General features: G+C 45.2%; 1 protein-coding gene across 1 annotated transcript in view; it reads left to right on the plus strand.

Moving 5' to 3' along the window:
• VPS35L (VPS35 endosomal protein sorting factor like) overlaps positions 1–23,814 on the plus strand; it is a 430,244-nt gene that overhangs the window by 323,592 nt on the left and 82,838 nt on the right. The window contains exons 28-29 of the mRNA XM_069210247.1: positions 8,100–8,265; positions 21,708–21,826. Coding sequence (XP_069066348.1) covers positions 8,100–8,265; positions 21,708–21,826 — 285 coding nt within the window. The remainder of the gene's footprint in view (positions 1–8,099; positions 8,266–21,707; positions 21,827–23,814) is intronic.

Genomic DNA, 23,814 nt, shown 5'->3' on the forward strand with positions numbered 1-23,814 from the left:
ATTAAGACCAGACCTCATCTCCCAGTCGAAGGGGATGGTGCCGTACCACAATCACTGAGGCCTCCACTAAATGACTAGAGATTGAGGAGGAAGATCTTAAGTTCATTTCAGCTGCTGCCAGAGGTCTTTGATGTTATGCTATCAGTGTATTGCCCCTCCTCAAACTCAGCTTACTCCATCAGATCAAACAGCTTTGTTATGTGGTTCGCAGACACAAATAAATTCCTTGCAGGCCAAATTGTCCTGCAGTTCACACTTTCACTTGCCCAAAGAGCGTGTGCGGTTAATAATGTCAAGGGCTATCCAGCTGCACTGTTGGTGTTCCTCTGTCTGCCTGACTAGCCATCGCTGTCTAAATCCCTGATTGTGATGCATTTTCTAAAGGGGTTGACTAATCTGAATCCTCCAACCATCTTTTTTCCTCAGTGGGTTTTTAATTTGTTTTTATCTTTTCTCATGGGGACTCTGGTTGAGCCCTTGCACAGCAGTTCCTTAATGATTGTTCCAAGGATGTTGACCTTGGGAACACTTTTCAATTGGCAATTACTTCAGACAGATGGGTGATTGAGTTGCAGGCTCTTTGTTCTCGGTCTCCATTTCTTCTTTTTACCTAGACAAGTGGGTGTTGAGAACCAAGGCTGCTTTCCTACCAAGCGGGTGACTCCTTTTCACCGAAGTCAATCCACATCCCTTCAGCTATCTACTACCTGGACCACATCACAGACACCTGACTGGATGTCCTGCTCTTTGTGAGGGACTGTGGTGCCAAGAAAGGCAAAGCAGTGCAGAAAAGGACCCTTCCAAGATGGATCATCCTTTATTTTCTCATCACTTATGTCATTTCAGATGTTGCAGTGATGTTATCAATTATGTTATAGGACATGTCATGGGTGAAGTAATATGTCCTGAGTTGTGGTAGCCAAGTGTACTTTGCTCGCCACCTATCCCCTGAACAGTGGTAAGAAACATAGGGATTAAGTTTGATCATATTCTTTCTTTCTGGCCACATATACTGGCTCTGGCAAGGACATGTTTCCCGTTGCTATGATCTTTAAAGAAGGTTTTGAGTTTGTTCCATCTGATTCTCGAAAACCTGACATCTGTTCCTGCATCTCATCTAGATTGGGTTATGCTAATGCATTGTTCCTAGGTGTATCCAACTATTTCTGGATCATTTTCAAATTGTCCAAAATTCTGCGGCAGAATAATTTTAGGGGTGCCCTGATGTCAATCTGCTGCTGTCCATCTTAGAGATTTGCATTATCTTAAAGGCCTTAGTTATAGCATTTCAAGGATTCCATAGGGCTGCTCCCAAATATCTTTGTTATAGGCTTTTTCGTTATCACCCCTCCCAACCTCTTAGATCAAGGGGGATATCTCTTTTGAAGACTCAGGGGTTACCCCTTACAACCAAGAGTGTCCGATTCTTCATTTATCTCCCTTCGAAGGCCTGGAATCAGCTTCCCCTCTTTCTGCAATGCATCATGAAGGAACTTCGGTTTATGAAGGATTTAAAGACCTGCTTTTTAGTGCTTGAGCCCTAGCAGCACCACCGTCTGCTTGTAGCACTGGGACGCCTCTACTTGGCAGTGGAGTGTTTTATAAATTCAATTACTATTATGTAGGGTAATTGGATGTGCAAGGCAAGGGCACAAGTTATAGTTACTAGAGATAACTATACTTGGGTATTTCTTTTTAGTTTAAAACATTACATTTTCACTTAAATTTTCACCTAACTGTAACGTTAATTTAACTTGTGTTTTTTTTCAGTAAATTGTTAGTTTTTTTTCATGCAAAATAATTTTTAATTAGCATATGTTACGCCAAACCCCACCGCACATGATAGTAAGTCCTGCGGACATCCCTCGCTGGCAAGCAGCTGTACGTGGTGGGGGATGGCTCCAGGACCAGGCCACAAGCCAAGCCCTGCGTCCAACCCCCTGCGGGCAGTCAAACCCTGCTGCACACTACCGAAACCATGTGCAGCCTATTTTTGCCTGCAGGCCAGGCCCTGTGTCCAACCCCTCAGTGCACACTAGAGGACCTGGTGATCCAGGCATCCTGTTCCTCAAGTTTTTACACCTCCCCCCTTGTCAATAGTGACCTTAAGGACCCCATCCACTGGTCCCTTTTTTGGTTTTAAGGGGAAGGAGTGTGTACCACCTGAGCCAATAGAGGCCCTGGGCACCCCATCCCCCAGGGCCTTTCCTTTTTTAAAGGAGAGTGGGATGTGTGGCCCCTCACCTTGAGCCAGTGGTGGCCCCGGGACCCCATCCTCCAGGGCAAAAGCATATATTTTAAAGGGAGAGGGTTCGCCGCCCCCCCCTCCCTGAGCCACTGCAGGCCCAAGGGACCCCTGGGGCCTTCATGTTGTTTAAAGGAAAGGGAGGCACGCAACTCCCACATGGCTGGAGTGGCCCAAAGACGCTATTCCTCAGGGCTGTATGTGTTCTTTGTTGGGTGTCCTGGGTGGGCACGGAGGCAAACTGTACATCTCTAAGAGGGACCCCCAGGACCATGCATGCACCCAGCCTGGGTGCTGCAGGAGCGCGCATTGCTCTCACCGGCCGGGAACAGCTGCTTCTGCTTGCTTCCGCCAGGCGGGAGCAGTCTGAGTTTCTGTGCCCCCAAGAGCATAGGCAGGGAAATAGAGGTCTGCTTCCACCCTGCAGGAGCAGTTTCAGACCTCCCTTCATGTAGGAGAACTTTTTTTCCCTCTTCCTCCACTCCTGTGACGGTGCTATGAACCTGCCCCAGGATATGAGGCCCCCTGGGCCATCTTAAGGCTCGGGGAGGGGGGCTGCATGCTCTCTTCACTACACTTACATTTTGGCCCCGGGGGATGGGTCCCTGGGGCTCATTGGTGGCTCAGGGAGGGAGATATTTTGGCCCCAGGGGATACAGACCCTGGAACCTATAGAGCCCTGGGGTCCCCACCCCTCCTTTTTTTTTTTTTTTTTTTTTTTTTTAATAGAAGCAGCCCTGGGGTTGGGGTCACTGGGTCTGCAATCAGCCTTGGAAGGAGGGTATACATGGGTCCTCCCTCCCTCATGTATAAATTTGAGCCCCAGGGGATGAGGGTCGGGCCTCGATGAGGCTCAGGGAGGTGGGCCGGGAACCCCCGTCCCGTCTCCTTTTCACAGAGACAAGGGGGTGAGGGCGTCCCTTTGTGCCTCTTTATATTATTATATTTTAAACTTAAACTTCGGGCAGTGGACTTAAGTCCCTGAGGACTGTAATGGCTGCCTGGAATATTTTTCTTCATGTGGCAGGCAGCTTATCAGAGCACTCGCTCCTGAAGAGCGTGTCTCCCGTGGGAGCGAATTGGACTAAAGGAAAAAAGACTCTGCACCAATCAGAATGCTCTGTTTTTTAAAATTAGGTTTGAGGGACTCTCTCGTGAGTCTTATACACCCAACAATCCAGATACACAAATATTTTGAGCCCTAATATCTCAAAAAACTGGTTCAAACTTCATCACAAAAAGCACACTTTCTGGACCAAGATCGAGCTTCCTGTCAAATTTGGTGTAATCCATTCAGCATTTTTTGCGGTAATGCTGCCTAAAAAAAATCTATTGAAAAATGGATGGGGAAATTTGGTTTAGGGAACCTGCTTGACAGATCACCCTGAAACTTTCCAGGAAAGAGCTAAGGTGGATAAACATTTTTTTCAAAGTTTTGTGAAGATTTGTCAAACGGCGCCAAAGTTATAAGCAGCCCATAGATAGATAGATAGATAGATAGATAGATAGATAGATAGATAGATAGCCTGGGTGGGTGATGTCATCTTACACCTCTTCCTGCGTCAAAATGGAGCCATCAACTCTACCGGTGACATGAGGCCTTTAAAGTTTTCAGATCTAGTTTGATGCCTGGAATTATTCTAAAGGTGATGAGTATGCAGGTGTAGATAAAGTATCCACCATAAAGGTAGTTACTGCAGGAAAGTAACTGTTTCTTATTCCCCATTTCGTTGTTCACTTGCCACTGTGTAGGCCCTTGAGCACATGCAATGTACACTATATTCTCATGAATACAAATTCTTGATACTCAAACCTCTAATAGATTATGTTCTTTATTGAGAAAAAATTGTAGTTTAGTTATTGTCTGTTTTTTTAATAATGTACCATTCAATTTATTTTGTTACAAGATCTGTTTAATCTTATTGATGCCAATTTTTTAAATATATTGAATAAAGCTCTATCACCAACTGTTGACTTTTACATATATTTTTTTCCAAAAGCAGTATTCTTGCAGAAAAGAATACTGTATGCTTTAAATGTGGAAAGGCATATTATGCACTATAAAGATTGTGCTTGCAGTATCAGAAAAAATATTTGTTGCATTTGCCCTGCCACATCTTGAGAACCCTTTTTCAAAGACGAGCCATGCTAGATGAATTGTTAGGCACATTCAGCTATGTTATTGTAAAACCAAGTGTGCGCCGCATGTAACTGTTGGAGCATATTTCACTTGAAAAAAGGAGCCACCATGTTTTTTTTGCACAGCATCCCTTCAGCATAAAGCAAAGTTGCTACTTGATTACCAGGTCAAGCATTCACTAAAAATTATTGTAAGGATTTTCTAGCCTGAAGAGGTGCAAGGTTTAAACAAACTATATTGAAGACTTGTTTCCAGGAATCATCTTCTTCCTCTGTTTGCCTGCTATGGCTTCAGAAGTCTGGGCACTTCTTTTTTGTCTCAGCTAACCTGTAATTGACAGCAGCACCAGGTGCAATGAAAAATATTATTAATCTGTAGCAATCGGTTTGCAGCTTGTGGTGCGCAGATTACATGCACGCTACCCACCTCCCTGAACGTTAACTAGAAACTTGGCTGTTGTCTTTTAACAGCTCTTTCTACCTGTATTGATCTGTTAAGCATTTCTGTAGTAGTACACAGCCTTTTTAGTCCAAAGTCTGCACCTGTTTGCACTTGGACCACACGCAACGCCATGACCTCTGATCAGATCACCCTCCACCGCTACTCAGCAGGGACCCTTGGCATGCTCAGCTCAGGACGACAGTACACGCATTGCTGCACCGCTCATCACTTTAGCACCTTTCTCCTGCTTCCACTTCTGCTTCACCTGCAGCATCATGGCGCCACACTCTCTCCATACTTTGACTCCCACGCCAACCTGTCATGACCTCATCTCACCAATCACCAGACCCACAGCAAACACTCACATGCATACTCCTCAACATGTGCTTGCAGGGGCACCCTAGCATACAGACCACACAGACCACAAAGCAACTTCCGCAGTCTCATCGCTGACTTCATCACTCCTTCATCATCCACTTTAAAGACTTCCTACTTCTCAGCAATTTCAACCTGGAAGACTCCTCTGACCACTGCTCCACCGACCTCCTCAAGAGCCTCCACAGCATAGGACTGTCCCAACTTGTCATGGACCCCAAATACAGTGCTGGACACACACTAGGCTCAGTGTTTGCATCCGGAAACAGCATCAGCTACCACTCCGCCTCACTGCTCACATGAACCACCCACTCTATCATCCACTTCAAAATCTCCATGCTACTACCCAAAAATCCCATCTGCACCAACCTACCCAGCCGGAACTGGAACAGAATAACAGAAACTGACCTGTGCAGCACACTTGAAATAGACCAACCCATCATCACTTACAACCTATTTGAGGACATCACCAACTTTAACCAGCGGATTTCCAACTGTGCTGTGCTGATGCTCTTGCACCCATCAAGACTCAACAAACAGGCATCCTAGTACACAGAAGAACTCCGGGACTCTAAAAGGTACTGCAGGCAGCTGTAAAGGAAATGGAGAGTCAACCACATCCCCACACCAGTCAACCTACAAAGACACCAAGAGAAGATTCCTCACTGACCGGATTGAAGCCAGCTCCAACAACAGCAAATAGATCTTTGCCATCAGCAAGAACTTCTCCACCCCAGAAGCCTCAGCCAACTTCGTCACCCCCTCACATGATCTCTGTGACAATCTATCCAACTTTTTCCACAGCAAAAGCAAAAAGATCTACAGTAACTTTGACAAACAGCCAAACCCCAAGGACTTCATCAGCAACCTGTGTGCCTTCACACAGACAGACACCTACTATCTAGAGAACACTCACAGAGGAAGATGCCACTTCAGTCATGAAAACCATCCACTCCAGGGACCCTTTAGACGTCTATATCTACAACCTAGGGCGACCTCTGATCTGCATATTCCTCACCCACTTCATCAACTCCTCCATCCCATATGCAACCTTCCCCAAAGAATGGAAAATGTTGCAGTCTCTGCACTCTTCAAGAAACCATCAGCAGACCCAAAAAGATGAGCAACTTCCACCCTATCTCTCTACTACCGTATCCGGCCTAAGTTATAGAGAAGGCAATGAACTATCGACTTACCTATCCAGATTTCACAGCAACCATAGCGCCGAGACAGCAGTCATTACTGCCACAGATGAAATCGGCACCACTTTGGACCAAGGAGAAACGGATGCCCTGCTATAGCAGGACCTCTCCACTGCAATCGACACCGCGTCACACCTCATCAAAAGACTTCACGCAACAGGCATCCAGGATCCAGCTTTTGAATGGATACCCTCCTTCCTCACAGGGACAACACAGAGAGTCAGACTCCCGTCCAACACTTCAAAGCCCACAGATGTGATCTGCTGCATGCCTCAAGGATCATCTCTCAGTTCCACTCCGTTTAACATTTACATGGCACCACTCACCGACGTCATCAGATCTCACAATATCACATAGTTTCATACACTGACTGGACCCAGCTTGTTCTGTCTATGCCCAACAACTCCACGACCTGATCACTAAATGCATGATCTAAGTAGCGTAATGGATGAAAATCAACTGCCCGAAACTCAGCTGGGGCAAGTCAGAAGTGCTGATTATCGGGAACAAGAACTCCCCTTACAATTCCACCTGGTGGCCATCAGAGCTTGAGCCAACACCTATACCCTCTAACCACACAGGAATCCTGGTAATAATCGTAAACAAACAAACTCAACATGGTTTCACAGGTGAACGCAATCAGCTCCTCATGCTTCCACATACTACGCTTCCTCTGGAAAATCTTCAAATCGATCGCCACGAACACCTGGTGTACCATCACTCAAGCCCTAGTCACTAGCAGGCTAGACTATGGCAACACGCTTAATGGTGAAATCTCCAGATGCCTCTCCACTGACTACAGACCATCTAGAATGCCTCGGCTAGACTCGTCTTGAATCTCCCATACACATCATGCCACATCTCAGAGAACTCCACTGACAGCCAATACACAAATGATGCCAATTCAGACTCCTCACTCATGCATTCAAGGTACTGCGCAACACAGGACCAGCATACCTTAACGACCACCTTCACTTCTACCAACCAACCAGACTCCTACGCTTATCCTCACTCTCCTTGCACACACCCCCTGTATCTGCAAAAACAAACAGCCGGCCTAGCCTTCTCCCACATTGCACCAAGTCATGGAACGACCTGCGTCCACACATCATGGCCTACTCTTCGCTTCTTGAATTCTGCAAGAGACTGAAGAAATGGCTCTTCAACTAACTCAAATAACCCCCAGCAGATGACCTTCAAACTTACTCCAGCGCCTGGATACCCTTCGGGTCGTACAATGTACTGTACAAATCCATATAACATAACATATTACTCTGCATCTCTGTACTTTCATTTACACTTAGGGAAAAACAGAATCTGGGGTGTAGTCTGCATCTTGTGTGTTGTGGGATTTTGGGAGAAGATTCAAGAGTCGCATTGAAACCGAAAGCACCTCTTCTGAGGAGAAACTATTTGCAGCATTCCAACCTCAACACTAGATGCCTTAGTGTGTGAAACAAATGAATAAACTGCACCACCAGCTGCACACCGCTTGTTACGGGTTTTCATGGTATGTTATTTAATTCATTTGAGAACTACTCAATTTTGATGCCTTGTAGCTGACTTGGTTTGAAATTTTTATTTGACGACGTTTTGAACTGTAATCTTTTGCACGTTTACCTAATCTGTATTGTGCGAAACACTACTACTTTGTTGTATCTAAATGTGCAGGTGATTGAATTTACATATCTTTCAGGATCATCCAGAACAAGGAGTTTTGTTTTTGGTGCGAGGACTTCTTAATGTGATTGAAGACTATACTTGGGAAGATAACAGTGATGATAAAATCCGCATCTACACCAACGTTTTACATTTGCTTTCCGCAATGAGCCAAGAGTCCTATCCCTACCACGTAGACAAAGGTATACGAATCAAGTTTGTGCTTGACTGGATGTTTTTAATATTGATACATCATATACTTTATTCTACCTCTCATCTACGTCTTGTAGAAGAACTGTACATTTCATTTACGGTTTTGATTGAAAGGAGATTCATCTATGCCTCCCCTTGACAGGGCGCATTGTGACAGATTTCTGGAAATCTATCTATTCCTTCACCACAACACCTCTTCAGGCAGCTCTAAAGGCACTCACTGCTGCCAGCATATTCTATTTTTTTAACTGAGAAAGGTACAGCCTCATACATTTTGTTTTTGATTTTTCCACCCTTAAGGCAATAAATTCAAAAACCTCCTCTTAATTGATACTACAACAATTACAATTTATTTTATTTATGATTTGGAACTCGACTGAGGTCCACATAAAAGAAGAAAGCAGAAAATCACATTTACATCTAGCTGAGAACCACATAAAATTTACAATATTGGTGAACAGAAGGTCGGATCTGCAATTTACACTTTACATCCAATTGAGTACCAAAAGGTGAGATAAATGAAAAATATAGTGAGATGTTGCATCAAAATCCTATTCCACCTGACATGCCTTACAACGGAAGTTTCTTAAAATAAGCTTAAAAAACAATTAAAAAAAATAAATATTTTAAAACAAAAACTTTCATTCGGAGGATCATACAGGGCTTGGAGAAACTCGGGCACTGACAATAGAGAAAACTGAAGACGAATTGGATCTAGCCATTTACACCAAAATGAGGCAAGAGAAGGGCAGACAAATAATAGATGGTGTAAATCTTGGAAATCCGCCAGACAGAAGTTACACTCTTTTGCAGTACCGTACCATTTTGCCAATAGTGTATTCAAAGGGAGCAATTCCTGTCGGAGCAGCGTCCAAAAGCGCCTAACTCTATGAGGGATGTTCCAAGTGAAGTACGGTTGTGTTTTTTTTATTACTAGAGTGTTACCTATATTTGCAAAAAAACTTCTTCTTTTTTACAGCACTCCAAGTCTTGGCGGAAGCTCAAGGCCCACGTTGCACTCTTCAAAGTCACCCTCAAGAGCAATGGGGAGAGTTCTAGAACTTGGCTGCGATCCAGCTCCAGTATTTCCAGCGCAGTAGAAAAATTCTTACAAAAGGCAAATTTGGGCTTGCTATTATCTAAAAAAAGTTATTTCTTCAGAAATGATCTTAAAGTGTTTTCCTCACTTTTTAAAATTGAGGTAGCCAATCGTATAACCCCCGCTAATACTTGAGCATACGTTCTTCGAAGCCCCATTTCCAGACTCAGAGCCGCCACTGAGGCTGCCGTATTAACAGCTAGTAATTTTCGGAGAATGTTACCTTCTGCCTGATTTAAGAACCCCCATTTGGAGGTATCAATGAGTTCCACCCCATATAGCAGGGATGCAGGAATTTTAACTCGATAAGCAGATAGAAGGTAAGAGAAGTGCCTTCTCCCTGTAGCTGTATAAAGGGCCCCCAGACCTCTTGCCTGACATTTAGCCTTTGCTTTATTAGAGGCGATATGGGCAACATCGCTAAGGTTCCCGCTCACTATTTTCCCTAAAAAGGGATAAGATTTGACAATTTCAAGGATTTGGTTGTCCAATGTCCACTGATAATTGGGTAAGGTCATCTTTTTTTTTTTCCCCCAAGAAACAAAGGACCTTACTTTTAGATACGTTAACCTTCAAATAATGTAAGTCAGAATATTTTGATAAGCGCTGCAAGCGGTTCTGTAGGCCTTTGGGGGTTAAATCAAGGATTAAGATGTCGTCCGCATACAACAGGCAACAAATTGGACGCCCACCCACCAGTGGGGGAAAACCCTTGCCCTTGGACAAAAAGGAGGGGAGATCTGAAATATAGAGGGAAAAGAGCAGGGGAGCCAATAGGCATCCCTGTTGTAACCCATTAGATGTAAAAATCTTATGGGATAAACCTCTATCACCCCCCAAGAGGATTCTGCACCAGGTGTTGGAGTGGAAGGCAATTATTAACTCCAGAAGTGGTAAAGGTATCCCCAGGCTGCATAGCTTAGTCCATAAAAGATCTCTGTCTACTTTATCAAAAGCCATGGAGAAGTCTATAAAAGCAGCATAAACAACCCCCCTTCTCAGTTTTACATATTTTTCAGTAATGGTTTGCAGCACCATGATGTTATCTAGAGTGCTATGTTTGCGCCTGAATCAGGATTGTTCCAAAGGGATGATGTTATTCTCCTCCGCCCAAGACATTAGTCTAGAGAGTAGACATTTGGTAAAAACTTTTCCCACCGCATCAAGGAGGGCAATCTGACGATAATAACCAGGACAAGATCTATCACCCTTTTTAAATAAGGGTACAATTATACTGCCGACCCACGAGGGAGGAATACATCTGGAATAGAAGCATCTACTAAAGACCACATGTAAAATTTTAGTCCAAGAGCTCCTATCCAGTTTTATAACTGATAAAGGCAGTTCATCTGGCCCCATTGCAGCGGAGGGGAGCATTTCACCGATAGCACAGTCAATCTCTTTTATTGACGGGGGTGGGAAAGTGAGAATACCTGGAGACTCTGGAAACCGGAAAGGTACGACCCCATTTGAAGCATACAGGGAGGAGATGAAATCTGACCATAGGGCTTCGGAGATTGGAGCTGGGGGGGCGAATTCTAGACCCACAACCTTGACCCACTAATGCCCAGAAACACCTAGCCTGGCCCTTTGTAGCGGCTTCCCGGAGCTTAATCCAGAGACTGTCCCCTGCTTCTTTTGCAAAGCGGATCTTCAGCCGTTTCTTTCTCCTTTTTAATAGAGCAACCCTGATTTTCCTTTCCTCAGAGAAAACTAAAAACTGGGCCCTAACCATGTTATTTATTTCTCTGTTTAGGTCCAGCAATGCACGGGGAATAGCTTTCCGGGCAACTTTATGCCCACCAGACAAGTTGTTAGACACCAATTGCATCAGGAGATCAGAGAAGTGTTGTAATTCCATTCCCTCCCAACTAGTCAAGTTAGCAACTACAGGTGCTAAAATCGCAGTGACACCATCTATCCTCTTAAAATTCCATTGGGTCCTCCCAGTCTTATTAGAAAAACTCTGGGTAAACCCACCAGATTTCCATGAGTCTAGTGGCAATATGGAGGTTTCTAGAGTGATAGAAAGCAGTTTATGATCGCTATAGGGGGAGCATAATATCTTAAGATCTTCCAATAGACAATATGAGGAATAACCAAGTACTAGGTAGTCCAGAATGGACCTTCCCCGTGAAGAAATATGTGTGAAGGAGGCAGGGGAGTCCGAAGTGGACCTACCATTAGCGATAATACAGTCATTTTTTTTTAGAAGACTGAGGAGAAGTTTACCTCTTTTGTTTGTTTTACTATTACTGATACTAATTAATACACATTTTTTTTAAAAAGTATAAGTGCAAAGAGCATTACATGCAGCCTCAGAATTATAACTAAGCAAATTCATATTCACGATAATGAATACAAAAAAAATAAGTGCCAGTGCGTTGTACAAATTTCACATACTAAATGACATTAAAGTGACGGAGCAAAAGGTGATATTAAAAGTCATAATTAGAAAAACGTTCCAGTCTAATCTCTTAAAAATCCAACATATCAAAACTATAAGCATTCCAGTTCAAGATGTCAGTTTGTGTGGTCAGACTCCTTCGCCAGGCATCATCTACTCTTTTTCTTTCCCTTTTCCCTTCGTTCCCAATGGCTAACATTAAAACATAGCACTTAATATGCTAAAGACTGGTCTTTGTAGGCCCGACTGCCGCAGACCTTACAGTATATACATAGTTTATTTATGCAAGCATTGCACCAAATTTGAAACTTGTTCATCTTTTCCATTTTAGTCTTCCATCCTAAGAAAGAAGGGCTAGTGGATGCCTTCCAATATTCAGTAACTAACAAGTGGGCTATCGTCATAGAAATAAAAATAAGAGCTGTAACTTGTATTTTTGAGTGATAATAGATGGCTCTTTGCTTGTACACCATGTTGACGAAAATGTGACTGCCCCAGAGCACTCATAAAAGCAGGACAGTTACCATAAAAGTAGATAAGCTTTCTTTTACTTGATTATCTAATGCTTCCTGTTCATTCCCTCTGGGGTGAGGTGGAGTAAAACTGACTGGGGATGAGTGTTTGAAAAGCTTCAACACTCCGTCCATCATTTTATTTTGGTTTGTGATGTTGCTTTGTGCGCCCTAAGTGGCAGGGGTATGCCCAGACGTGGGTCTCTTGCTCACTGCACCACTGGATCAAGCTAGCCTGGCTGATGAAGGGTGATACCCTGAAACCGGTCCCAGGATGCTTGTTTCCGGTCCAGGGGGGGACCTGGCTTGGCAGTTCAGGCTGGACTGTTCCCATGAGGAACAGCATCAAGACTGATTTGCATATGGCTGGGTCCAAACTGGGGTGGCATGGTGAGCAAAAGAACGACGGATTAAACCCAGATCTGTGACTGGGGGTGAGTGTTTGCATTGTTCAGCACTCCGTCCATCATCCTTTTGTGTTTCTTGAGGAAAACGTATGCAACCTAAAGTAAAGGGAATTATACATTTGTAATAATAGAATGACTTCCTACCCCTGCGCCTACTCCTTAAGCCAAAATTAGGAAGTGGAGACTTCACCAGAAGGTGCACTGGTACAAGTCTCTCTTGCATTAGGGGTAGAAAGGACACAATAGGGCGTTGGTTTAAAGAGGACTAACCCTTAGTGCCTGACCAGTGCAAGCACGAATTTGAACTTATAGAAGTTGATGAGTTCCACTGCGTTCAGCGTTGCTGCTGGATAACAGACGATGATTCTGAGTGGCACAGGTGAACAACTAACCAAATTTGAAATGCTGGAAAAATAGTACATTTATGAGTTGCTGGGTACACATTTGTCACATGTATTAGATTATGGATACTCAAAGTACGGTCCGGGGGCCGCATGTGGCCCAGTTGACCCTTACATGTGGCCCCCTGGACAACTGAAGTACAGGGTTGCTCTTCACTCGATCGTAAATAAAGAGGCAATTGTTTATTTCAAGGTTAACTGGTGATACAGAAAGAAAGTAACCAGGGAGTCCTGAGCTTCACTTTAGAAGCTAGTTCATTTTTAAAGACATCTTGCAGCAAAAGTGTACAAATATAACAGTTTCTTCAAAAAAAGTGTATTATGTTAACACGCAGTCCATTTCACCTAAGTATAATTTATTGTATCAGTGCAATGAGAAGTATTAAATTAAATGTGATAGTTTTCAAACAAGAATTTAGAAACATTCATTTTCACTTCTACCCTGACAAATACGCCAATAGTAAATTAAACAAGCAAGCCAGATGTTAATGTCACTTTTTGAGTGGCCTGGGTTCATATTATAGATGAACAACATTATAGTTTATTAAATCAAACACAGAAGCAGATTTGTACGGTGCAGACCCTGAACCTAAAAATAAGCAATTGCCTAGGATAACACAATTTCGAAAAGTGGGGAAGCTAAAATTAATCCCAGGTTTTCTAGTTTCATGTTGTCCAATTCAGCCACTAGATGTATACCCTTTGCTTCAACTACCAATTCTTAACCGCCAGTCCTCCCAACCCCCTCGCCCGAACGCCATTCCGCTGGCATTGATGCGGCCCTCGGTCACATCACAGACCAAACTTTTTGGCCCCTGGGAAAATGTTTGCGAGTACCCATATATTAGATGTTTGAAGAACAGGAAGCAGGTGTTCCAGGAGGGCTACCAGAACAGATCGGGTCCTGATATGGGTGCTGTGAGCTTCACCGAAACTCATTCCAAACAGACTCTCCCAGATTCAAAATGAGAGACAAACATACTACTCGCTATAGATAATCATAGCCAGACTCACTCCTGGTGGAAAAGGTCTTCTACTTCCTCCAGACTTGGAGCCTCGCCGTGCAAGACTCCGGCGTCTGCTGATGATCGCCCTTATCCTGGCCTTTTCTCCGTGCTCTATCTCAAGACCTGCTGTGGAGTTTTTAGCATGTACACCGATTATTCAAGCGCTTTATTCATACTTATTTTCTTTGGTCAAGAGGACTTGATCGTCTTAGACCTGCATTTATTCAATTTACGCAAAGCCAAATACCGTAAGATCGCCGCCTTCGCCTGAGATTGTGTCAGTGGTTCATGCGCCACAGACATCCATGTCTGACAGCAGCAGCAGCACGGAACAGCTAGATACCATACTTAAAAAACGAAGGAATCATATTTACTTCTGGGAAAGTATAATGGCAGAGCTTGAGAGCAAGAATGCATGTCGCGACTTTGAACGTTCGATGTAAATGGGCAGAATGTGTAGCCCCTCCCACTAGTTGTACCTGGAAGTCACTGGGGCGGATACATTCATCTGGTGCACTCCATTGACCGCCCATAACCCTTCGGCCGCCGACCTGAAATGGTGTTCGGTGGGGCTGCTTGGACCAGTTTAGTGGGTGCAGGGATTCCTTGTTTAATCACTTGAAATTGCTACACGGTCTCGGGTGACAATTTTTCACGGAGTGTACATTCAATAGCTGCTGAATTTCAAAAATGTACTCGCTGAGTCGCAGCTGCGAGTTGGAGCCACCTATCGGGTTCACTCACATGCTTCATACGCAGTATTAAATAACTAAAAATAGATTGGGACGCTCCGTTATGTCACTGTAAATAATGCGTCGCCCCTGGTAGTACGAGTCCTGCTGTCATTTCGGATGTTTGCTGGCACACTGTTTTCCTTTATCAAAGTGTGTAACTTATGAAGGGTTCATTTCATGAAGCATAATGTGGCAGAGAGAACCATTTCGTCAGCGCTTCTGTACGCCAAAGTGCAAGGGATTTGGCTGTCTTCTGACATCTTAATAGTGACTTTCTTGACTAACTTAAAGGGGTGAAACGACTCAACTGGCATAAAACGGGATATGCACAAAACTCCCCTTGTGTTGCTAACAAGGTCGGCTCTCGACCAGTGCAACACTCCAGTACCACCAGCTGGGGAAGAGGGAGCCGCCTGCCTCGAACGTGGGGCGCTTCCCTGTAAAGGAGGTTTACAAATTGGCAGCCAGGAGGCATAATGGAGGCCCCCGATGCTGTGTGGCTCAGCCCCCCCCACATCACCCGCCCCCAACCCTTTAGCCAGTCTATAGCACTTGGGCGCTGGGAGGGGTGGGGGTGGTCGAGGGGGCATGCAGCCCGAGGCCAATGAATAGTCAGTGCTTTATGGGAGACTCGGGGACCCCTCATCCAAGACGTAGCTTCGTGGGGTGTTTGGGTGTGTTACACCCTCCAAACATGTATTCCGCAGTAAATAATTGGGTACAAGAGCTTTCAGTCTGATATGGCGAAGTGTGTGTTGGATTTCACCTGGAATGTCCACATGCCCACGCTGACAAAAGCACACGTACACACATTCTCTTTTGTCTCGGCTTTGAAAGCCCTAAAAATGTTGATTAGGTTGAAACATACTGTGTTTTAAGTCCGCTTAACAATCCACCCTCGTCTCGCTCTCTCCACTGCCCCTTAGGCCACCCCACCACATGTCCTGCTTTTCACATAATGTACGTTTTACAAGATACCCCAGCGTGATTGTTAGGAATTCTGAAACAATCCACTCTTCCCCTCTCCTAAAAATCAAACTGACCAAGCTACGCCCAATGCCCTCATCATATTCTTCAGGATTCCCCTTAATTTTGCATTACACCCCTGCCCTTTGCTCTGACAGGCGTGGAGATATTGGTATTTTGCATCAGCCCTCGCCTTCGGTGTCTTCGTGATAAGCCTGCTGGTGTGATGTGCCATCTGTGCAAGGCCGGACTGGCTTCAGGCGGATCCTCGGGAGGCTGGAAGGGTGGGGGGTGATCTTTTGTTACTGGGGACCGATTTTGTAGCACTGCAGCGGTTTTAATATGAGTCCAGAGATCCTTGTTTTTCCAACAGTTTTCAGGCAACAGTAAAAGTGGCAAGATAATGCTGGAGATGAATGTACCTGCTGGAGAGAGGTCAGGGTTTTTGTCTAGTGGCAGTTTCAACTAATCTAAAATAACGCAGAGGATTAATATGCCTGCTGCAAAGAATGTGTCCTATGCAGATTACAGAACAGTGTTTTATGTGCATAGCTCAGTGGGATACTCCTTTAGTCTCAGAGCCCCTTTTGTTACTGTGCAGTTGATAAGTTACAATCATAATCTAGCACAGTGAGCTATGAACTGCCATTCAAAGAGCTGCATGCAAACTGCATGATATACGTTAGAACGTTATATTTTTCTCAGTCTTTGATTATCCTAATTGCCTAAAAGGGTTTGTTTGGGTATAAATAAATTGTTATTAGTAAAGTCAACCCTAAAAACTGTGTTACCTTCTGAAGCACTCTTACAAAATGCCTACCAGCATGGATGACGTGACTCCTGCACCTTGAAGTCCACTTTGTCAACATTTTCTATACACTGAGTTAGACGCGTATGATTCATTGTTTTTGTATGTGTGTGGAGTAAAGTGCTCTAACATCCTACGCTGGTCAGCGAGGTGCTATAAAACCAATGAAATACATGTGAGTGAGGGGCTAAGGAGAAATAGAAGACGCTGTTAGAGGGTGATGGTGAGGTAATCATTGATTAGCCCCAATAAAGATGGCTACACCTTTGGCACTATAATGTCATTATTTACTAAACTTTAAGAACTGATACAATTGAATATATAATGAAAAATGTGTTATTGAATGCACCGTTTTTGCCATTTTCTCCCAAATATTCATGACGCTGTGCACCTTGTTGAGGCTGGTCTGACAACATTTGCCAGAGTTTCTTTGGGTTCCCTGTCCAGCCCTGCATCTGTATAAGATACCAGTGACAGGATATGTTTTAGTCTTGGCATAGTTGCCTGAGCCTTTCACATGGGTGCAGTAGAACATATGAGGAAGATGTCAAACAATGCTTAGCTTGTTGTGGAGCTATGATGTAGAAATAAGAGCTTTGTGCAAGCGCCTGGTTGTTATAAGTTGTGTTTATTAGAGTACACAAGAACCGAACGAGGAGGCCTCTCTCACAAGGAGGAGGGTGCCAAGAGAGACAAAGTACGTTTGCATAGTGTCTGTACACCGGGTCTTGTCTCCTCCTCCTATTCCTCTGTATTGGTAGGTATCTAAGGGACATAAGAGTAAGTAGGGTGTCACAATCCGAACAATGGAACCACCACCTCAGTGTATATAGAGCATGTATGTAATCGGAAATTAGTGTATGGCAGTGTATGTGCAATTTATAGCAATGCAGCAGTTTCCAATTTCTGAATGTTGTCCACCACCATAAAATGGTGACCGCCTGTCCTGTAAGTATGGACAGGTGGAAGTGATGTAACTCCGCCGGTGTTGGGCGTCATGGCAGAAGGCGGTCTGGCACCGCCGTGCTATTCCTCATTGGCTAAAATGGGGGTCTATGGAGTACAGTGTCCAATGGGGATCACCGGCGGCAGTGGCGGTGTACACCGCCGCGGACGTGACCTCCATTTTCTGTCTGAAACCTCACTTGATTCCTGACTTTCTATAGGACAGCACCTCCACTGCATGTGCTGCTGTGACCTGTGTCTGGATCCTGCCATGGCTCGTGTCATAGGGGAAATGGCCTCTGCCTTCACTTCGGAGGAGTTAGAGCGCTTGGTGGATGGGGTCCTACCTCTGTATGGACAGCTGTATGGGCCTCCAGATCAACAGGTGAGTACACCATGGGCATGATGCATGTGACAAGGTTGCATGGAGATGTGTGTGCTAGCAGTGTGTAATTTGGGTGAGGGGGTATGTATGGTGGTAGTGTACATGCAGCGTTCTTGGTGATTTGTTTGCCCGTGGAGATGGAAATGGTATTTTTGGACCATATGTGTGACTGGCTGGATTGTATGGTTAATGTTGTCCTCCTGTCTGTATTATCTCTGCAGGTCAGTGCCCATCAGAAGAAGGGATTGTGGCGTGCCATCGCTAAGGACGTGCGGACCCTGAGGGTCTATAGCAGGCGGAGCACCCACTGTAGGAAAAGGTGGGAAGACCTGAGACGCTGGGCCCGGAAGACCGCAGAGGCCCACCTGGGAATGGCCTCCCAAAGAGGGCGGGATGTCTGGCGGAATCTGACCCCTCTGATGGCCCGCTTACTGGTGGTGACCTACCCAGAGCTGGATGGGCGCTTGAGGGCAGCACAGCAGCCACAAGGGGGTGAGTACAGTGAGCGTGCCAACAGTTATTTTTGGGTCGCATGGGATCGTGGTGGTGGGTTTCAGTTAGTGGGTGCCCCTTAATGCAAGCTCAGCCATTGCTGCGTGATCCAGCTCAAGGTAAATTGGTGTATTGAAAAATCTGGTAACATAGATAGGTAGCATTCCATGTTAGACAGGGCTTGGTGGGTCCCAGGAGGGGTGCAGTTGGCTGTGGTTGGCTCCCATCTTGTGGCACTTAGCCAATGTAATGCCAGTGCGAGGTATAGTGCTCAATCCTGATCCATGTGTGTGATGGTAATGTGTTTGCCAACTGTGGTGTTGTTGCTGTGATTGACCCAGTGCTCCCTTTCTCTCGCCCCCCTATTATATTCTGTCATCCTGTCCATATGTGCATTAGCATCATCTGGCAGAGGAGCAGAGGCACTGGCGACAGAGGGAGCTGCATCCCACAGGACCAAGGAGGCAGAGTCCACTGACGCCGAGGGAACCAGTGGGACGGAGGGAGAGGGGAGCACCACAGCGGAGACAGGAGGTGACAATACTGACCCTGATTCCTCCTCCGATGGAAGCTCCTTGGTGGTGGCGGACACCTCTGGAACCACCCCACCTACAGGTACAGCCGCCACCCCGACTAGCACCAAGTCCACCTCCGACAACCACTCCTTCATCCTCTACTCCTATCCTTCCTCCCACATCCTGCCCCAACATCCCTAAGAAGCTTTTCCTTGCACGTCTTCATCTCTTCCCTCCCCCTCCACCGCCCCGTCCTGCCCATAAAAAGCAGGGTCCCAACAACCCAGCCCAGCACCTCAGCCAAACAGTCTGCCACTGCTCCCATCAAATCATCACCTGCTGGCACAAAGGGGCCCTAGAGTGTGACGGCACCCACTCCTCCTGAGAGCACACCTCCGGCTCAGGAAGGGAGGACTAGGGTGGTGAAAAGCAAAGGACGTGAGACAGGGACAGTGGAGGCACCTCCTAGTCCTGGAGGCAAGGACACAAGTGACATGTCTAAGGCCAAGGGGACCCATCACAAGAGGGGACACATTGATCCCCCTCCACCAGCAAAAAAAGTGAAGGTTCCCACTCAACCACCAACGAAAGTGAAGGTTCACACTCAACCACCAACAAAAGTGAAGGTTCTCACTCAACCACCAAAGAAAGTGAAGGTTCCCACTCAACCGCCAATGAAAGTGAAGGTTCCCACTCAACCACCAAAGAAAGTGAAGGTTCTCACTCAACCGCTAATGAAAGTGAAGGCTCCCACTCAACCACCAATGAAAGGCAAGAGGCCCACTCAACCACCAATGAAAGGCAAGAGACCCATTCCAACGGCAGAGGGCAAGGAGCCTCCACCTCCAGCAGAGACAAAGCAGCCCTCACCTCCAGCAGAGGGCATGTAGGCCACCCTTGGGAACTGTTGTACAAGGAGCCCGGTCCAGAACCAGCGGGCAAGTCCCCCACTTCAGAGACTGTGGCCTTGCACTCCCCAGCAAAGACAAATGGGCATGGAGCCCCCTCCAGATCCAGTGGGCAAGTCCCCCACTTCCCCTGAGTTGTCCCCCACCCCTCCACCCATCCCCCTGAGGTGCCTGCCCATTTCCAACATAATGCCCCTGAACCGTGGATTCTGGAAGTTGTTAGGAGTCAAGTTGGGCTTTGGACTGTGCCCTGTGGCTATGTGGCCCTTTTGTACTTTGGACTGTCCATTGGCCCATTCTGAACATTGTCGCCTGCATTTTGAATCGAATGAACAATGTGGTGGCTGTTGGCATCAAATTACAGTGTTTGCTGATTCTCATAGTTGTCCTTGTTTTATTTTAACGTGTGTCCTTTGACATTGGTTTAACTCTGCAGCTGGTTCTGTGTATGGTGTGTGTTGTGCGTGTGTGTGTGTGTCACTCTCCTTTTCCTCCCTTGTGTGCTAGATGGCTGTACTCACCGTCGTCGTCTTCGTCGGCGATGGTGTTCCAGGAGGGCCATGGTGTAGAATTGCATTGGGAAGACTTGACGTTCCGGTTCAATTGCGGCGGCAGTGGTGTCCTCTGTGTACCTGTTGGTGATTCTTACATTATTTGTGTTCTGTTTCTGCCAGGCTTTTGATGGCGTTGGTACCGCCCCGGAAATCCTGGCGGTTTGCTACGTCATAATATGGTGGGTGGTACCTTGTCTTCCGCCTGGCTGTTGATGGCTACCGCCATGGTCAGTGGTAACACCCTGGCCGTTGGTGTGGTACATTGGCTGTCTATGGGAGGGATCACCGCCACGGTCATTTGGTGGTAATTACTGCCAGTCTGTTGGCGGTATTACCGCCACTTTAACAGTCACTGCCAATGTCATAATGACCGTCATAGTGCCTAATTTCTAATAAATAAGTACAAATAAAATGATAATACAATGTGGTGTGGACTCACGGTTTTTCTTAGGAGCCCCTCACAGTTGCTGCTGCTTGCCGAAGTTGCTGAGTAGCAAGGGTGCCTAATCTTGGTTCCGCCTCAGGCCTCTTTCTTCCACCGCCCTCTAACTTAGTCTTCCACGTTGTTTTTCATACATGCTTTCTTCCTTGGTCATGGTGATTTTAGCGTTCTCTTTGTCCACATTTCTTCTTATTGCACCTGTCAGTTTTTTGATTTGGTGGCAAGTTTGAAGATGGAAAAGAAGTTCTTCTAAAAAGTGAGTGTCGTTGATCACGAACTGCAACGTCGACACAAAATTAACAATCATTGGCAAAGCCAAGAGGTCGGGTGCTGGCTGGCAGCCTGTTGTCGTTGTCAGTGTTTTGTCATAGTTTTTGCACACTTTTGTTAGGGATCCGGTCCTTGACGAGTTTAAAAAAACAAAATGGCTAAAGCAGAAATGTTTTTAGTTTAAAAAATACTAATCACCATAATAGTCCCTCACACTTAAGGCATTTAATTTTGTATAGATGTCGCCCCTATGAAAGGGCAGAATGCCATCACTCTCAGTGAAGTTAGCCATTTGCTGAAGTGGGCTGACCCACTGCCCCATGCCTAAAATGTAGTGGATGGAGGAAAAATATGTATGACATAAGAACAGCCAACTGAATGAAGAGAGCTAGCTTAAAGTAAGTGTACTGTGCATATAATTTTAGTAAAATTGAAGGGTTTTTGCTAACTCCAGTCCTAAAGCCTGGAAGAACATGATGTCATGGGGATCTGTATGTCTGCATCGAGTGCACTGTGATCTAATTTACTGTCAGAGGGCATCAGTGCTTCATCTTTAACATCAATATGTTGTATTTTCCAGTTGATTCCAACGACAATCTTTATGGAGGAGACACCAAGTTCTTGAGTGAAATTACCAGGCTATGTGAGACGGTGATAGGACAGATCCTGGACCATCTGAAGACCCTGGGGAAGGATGAGGTATGGAGTTTTGCAGGACTTGCATATTGACATAGAAACATGATTTTCTTTTACTTGCACAACTGAATAAACAGCCGCGGGTTTTGCTCACAGAGGAGCTCTCTCCAGGGAACAAGAGTAAACATTTGCAAAGCCGCAGGCCATCTATGGTTCGGCTTTTGTTCTGAATTTAAATTGATTTTTCCTCGTCCTGTTGCCGCCATTAAAAAATTACGAGCGCTCAGGCAACGTGTTTGTTCCCAATTAGGTTTGTACTTTATTCTGATGCAGAATTAAATTCACTGTCTTGTTTTGTATTACTTAGCGTTGCAAATTCATTTACTCTTCAGAAGACGCTGCCTTAAAACTGCTCACTTTGCAAGTATATGTCGGCTATTTAATTATATGACTAATAGCATAGGCGAAATAATCTGATCCCTGCTGGAAGATGCCGGATCACTGTGAAATAAGTAGCTATGCGAATGGAGACTGCAGACCCATCACTTCGGCAGTAAATTAAGAATAGGCCTGTATTTCAAGTTAAACGAACATTGTTCTTCAAATTCTTACTTCGAAAAACACCACCCGCAAAGTGAAGGATCCAGGAAGCCGTTTTACTGCCATGTGACACAGAGACATCCTCAGCACCAATCAGACATGCCCTCCCCCTAGAGTATGAATAGCTATAAGTAGCGCTGTCCCGCCCCTACTCTCAGTTACTTTTTATCCATCATTTGGTTCATAGCACCCAAATACTGTGTTTTTATTACTCACAAGGTTTGCTAAAGTGTGTAATATTCCTTTGAATCCCTTTTCAATCAAAGAATGAGGTATATCCTTTACATTGTTTAAGTGGACGTTAAGTACGTGAGCCAAGCATTTCTTTTTGAAGGACTTGGTCCTAGTCAAGTAAACCACACCATGATCGAGGCCTCTTCGAAAGACATCAACATGTGTCCTGAACACCTTGACTATCTGCCAGCCGTTCCCCATTATCGGTCTTACTTTTTCCGGCAACATTCTGGAAATGGAGGTCAGGAAAGGATTTCACGATCATTTGGAGCTGCGTCACGTCCCGCACAATCATCAAACCAGGTTTAGCCCTATGATCAGAAGTTAACCGACGTATCAGAAAAGAACTGCTGCTTCCTTTGGACCAGTACACATTTTGACCCCCCGTATTCCCCCACCCCTCAGCAGCCTGTGGCACTGTGCACTAGAATAGACTGATGAGAATCCTTTAGGAGTGGGCTAGGCTGTCTGGATGTGCCCTTTAATAGATCTGATCCTTCCTGTCTTACTCGGCTAAAAAAATGGAATAGGGCAATCAGATCAGCATTGTTTAGTTTGGCTTGAAGTGTGTCACAGTTCACCAGTATTCTGAGTACTGTTAAATAACCACATGAGATTTTTGTAGACCCTTTAAGCAGTATCAGATGAATCTCAAAATGGACACTGATGGAACCCTACTGTTTTTCCATTATCTTGCTGGAAAAATCGATGGAACTATGTATAGAAAAATACAAATCTTTTTTTTAAATTATACAAACATTTGTGATGGATACTGCTAACTTCAGGTTCATCCCACTTAGAATATTTCACAGGAGTCGGACTGGATTTGATAGTTTTTCATAGCAGTGCTCCCGTGTGCCGCTGGGTAGTGCCGTTCAGTTGCACCTTGGAAGTGATGGAGCTAAGCCCCATGTAAGCGCCACCCCTGCATGCTGACATTCATTCTTTTCTTTACACACCATTAAACATGAATCCAGAGCTGCACTCCTGCTTTCAATAGTTTAAAAAAATAAATCTAATGTGCAAGGTAACACTGTCCACTCCAAAAACCTAAAGCTTTATACCATGCAGTTACTGCAGAAACCAAATATCTGATAGAGTCTTCTAGTTGCAGATTCCCTACCCTAGAATTTCCTAGGTTTCAGACTGGATCTGGAATTTTTCTTCGAGCAGTACCCTTGCGTGCCGTCAGGAGGCATCTGTCGACTCCACGTCCG

The sequence above is a fragment of the Pleurodeles waltl genome, chromosome 10 (genome assembly GCF_031143425.1).
Source record: "Pleurodeles waltl isolate 20211129_DDA chromosome 10, aPleWal1.hap1.20221129, whole genome shotgun sequence".
NCBI classification, from domain to species: Eukaryota; Metazoa; Chordata; class Amphibia; order Caudata; family Salamandridae; genus Pleurodeles; species Pleurodeles waltl.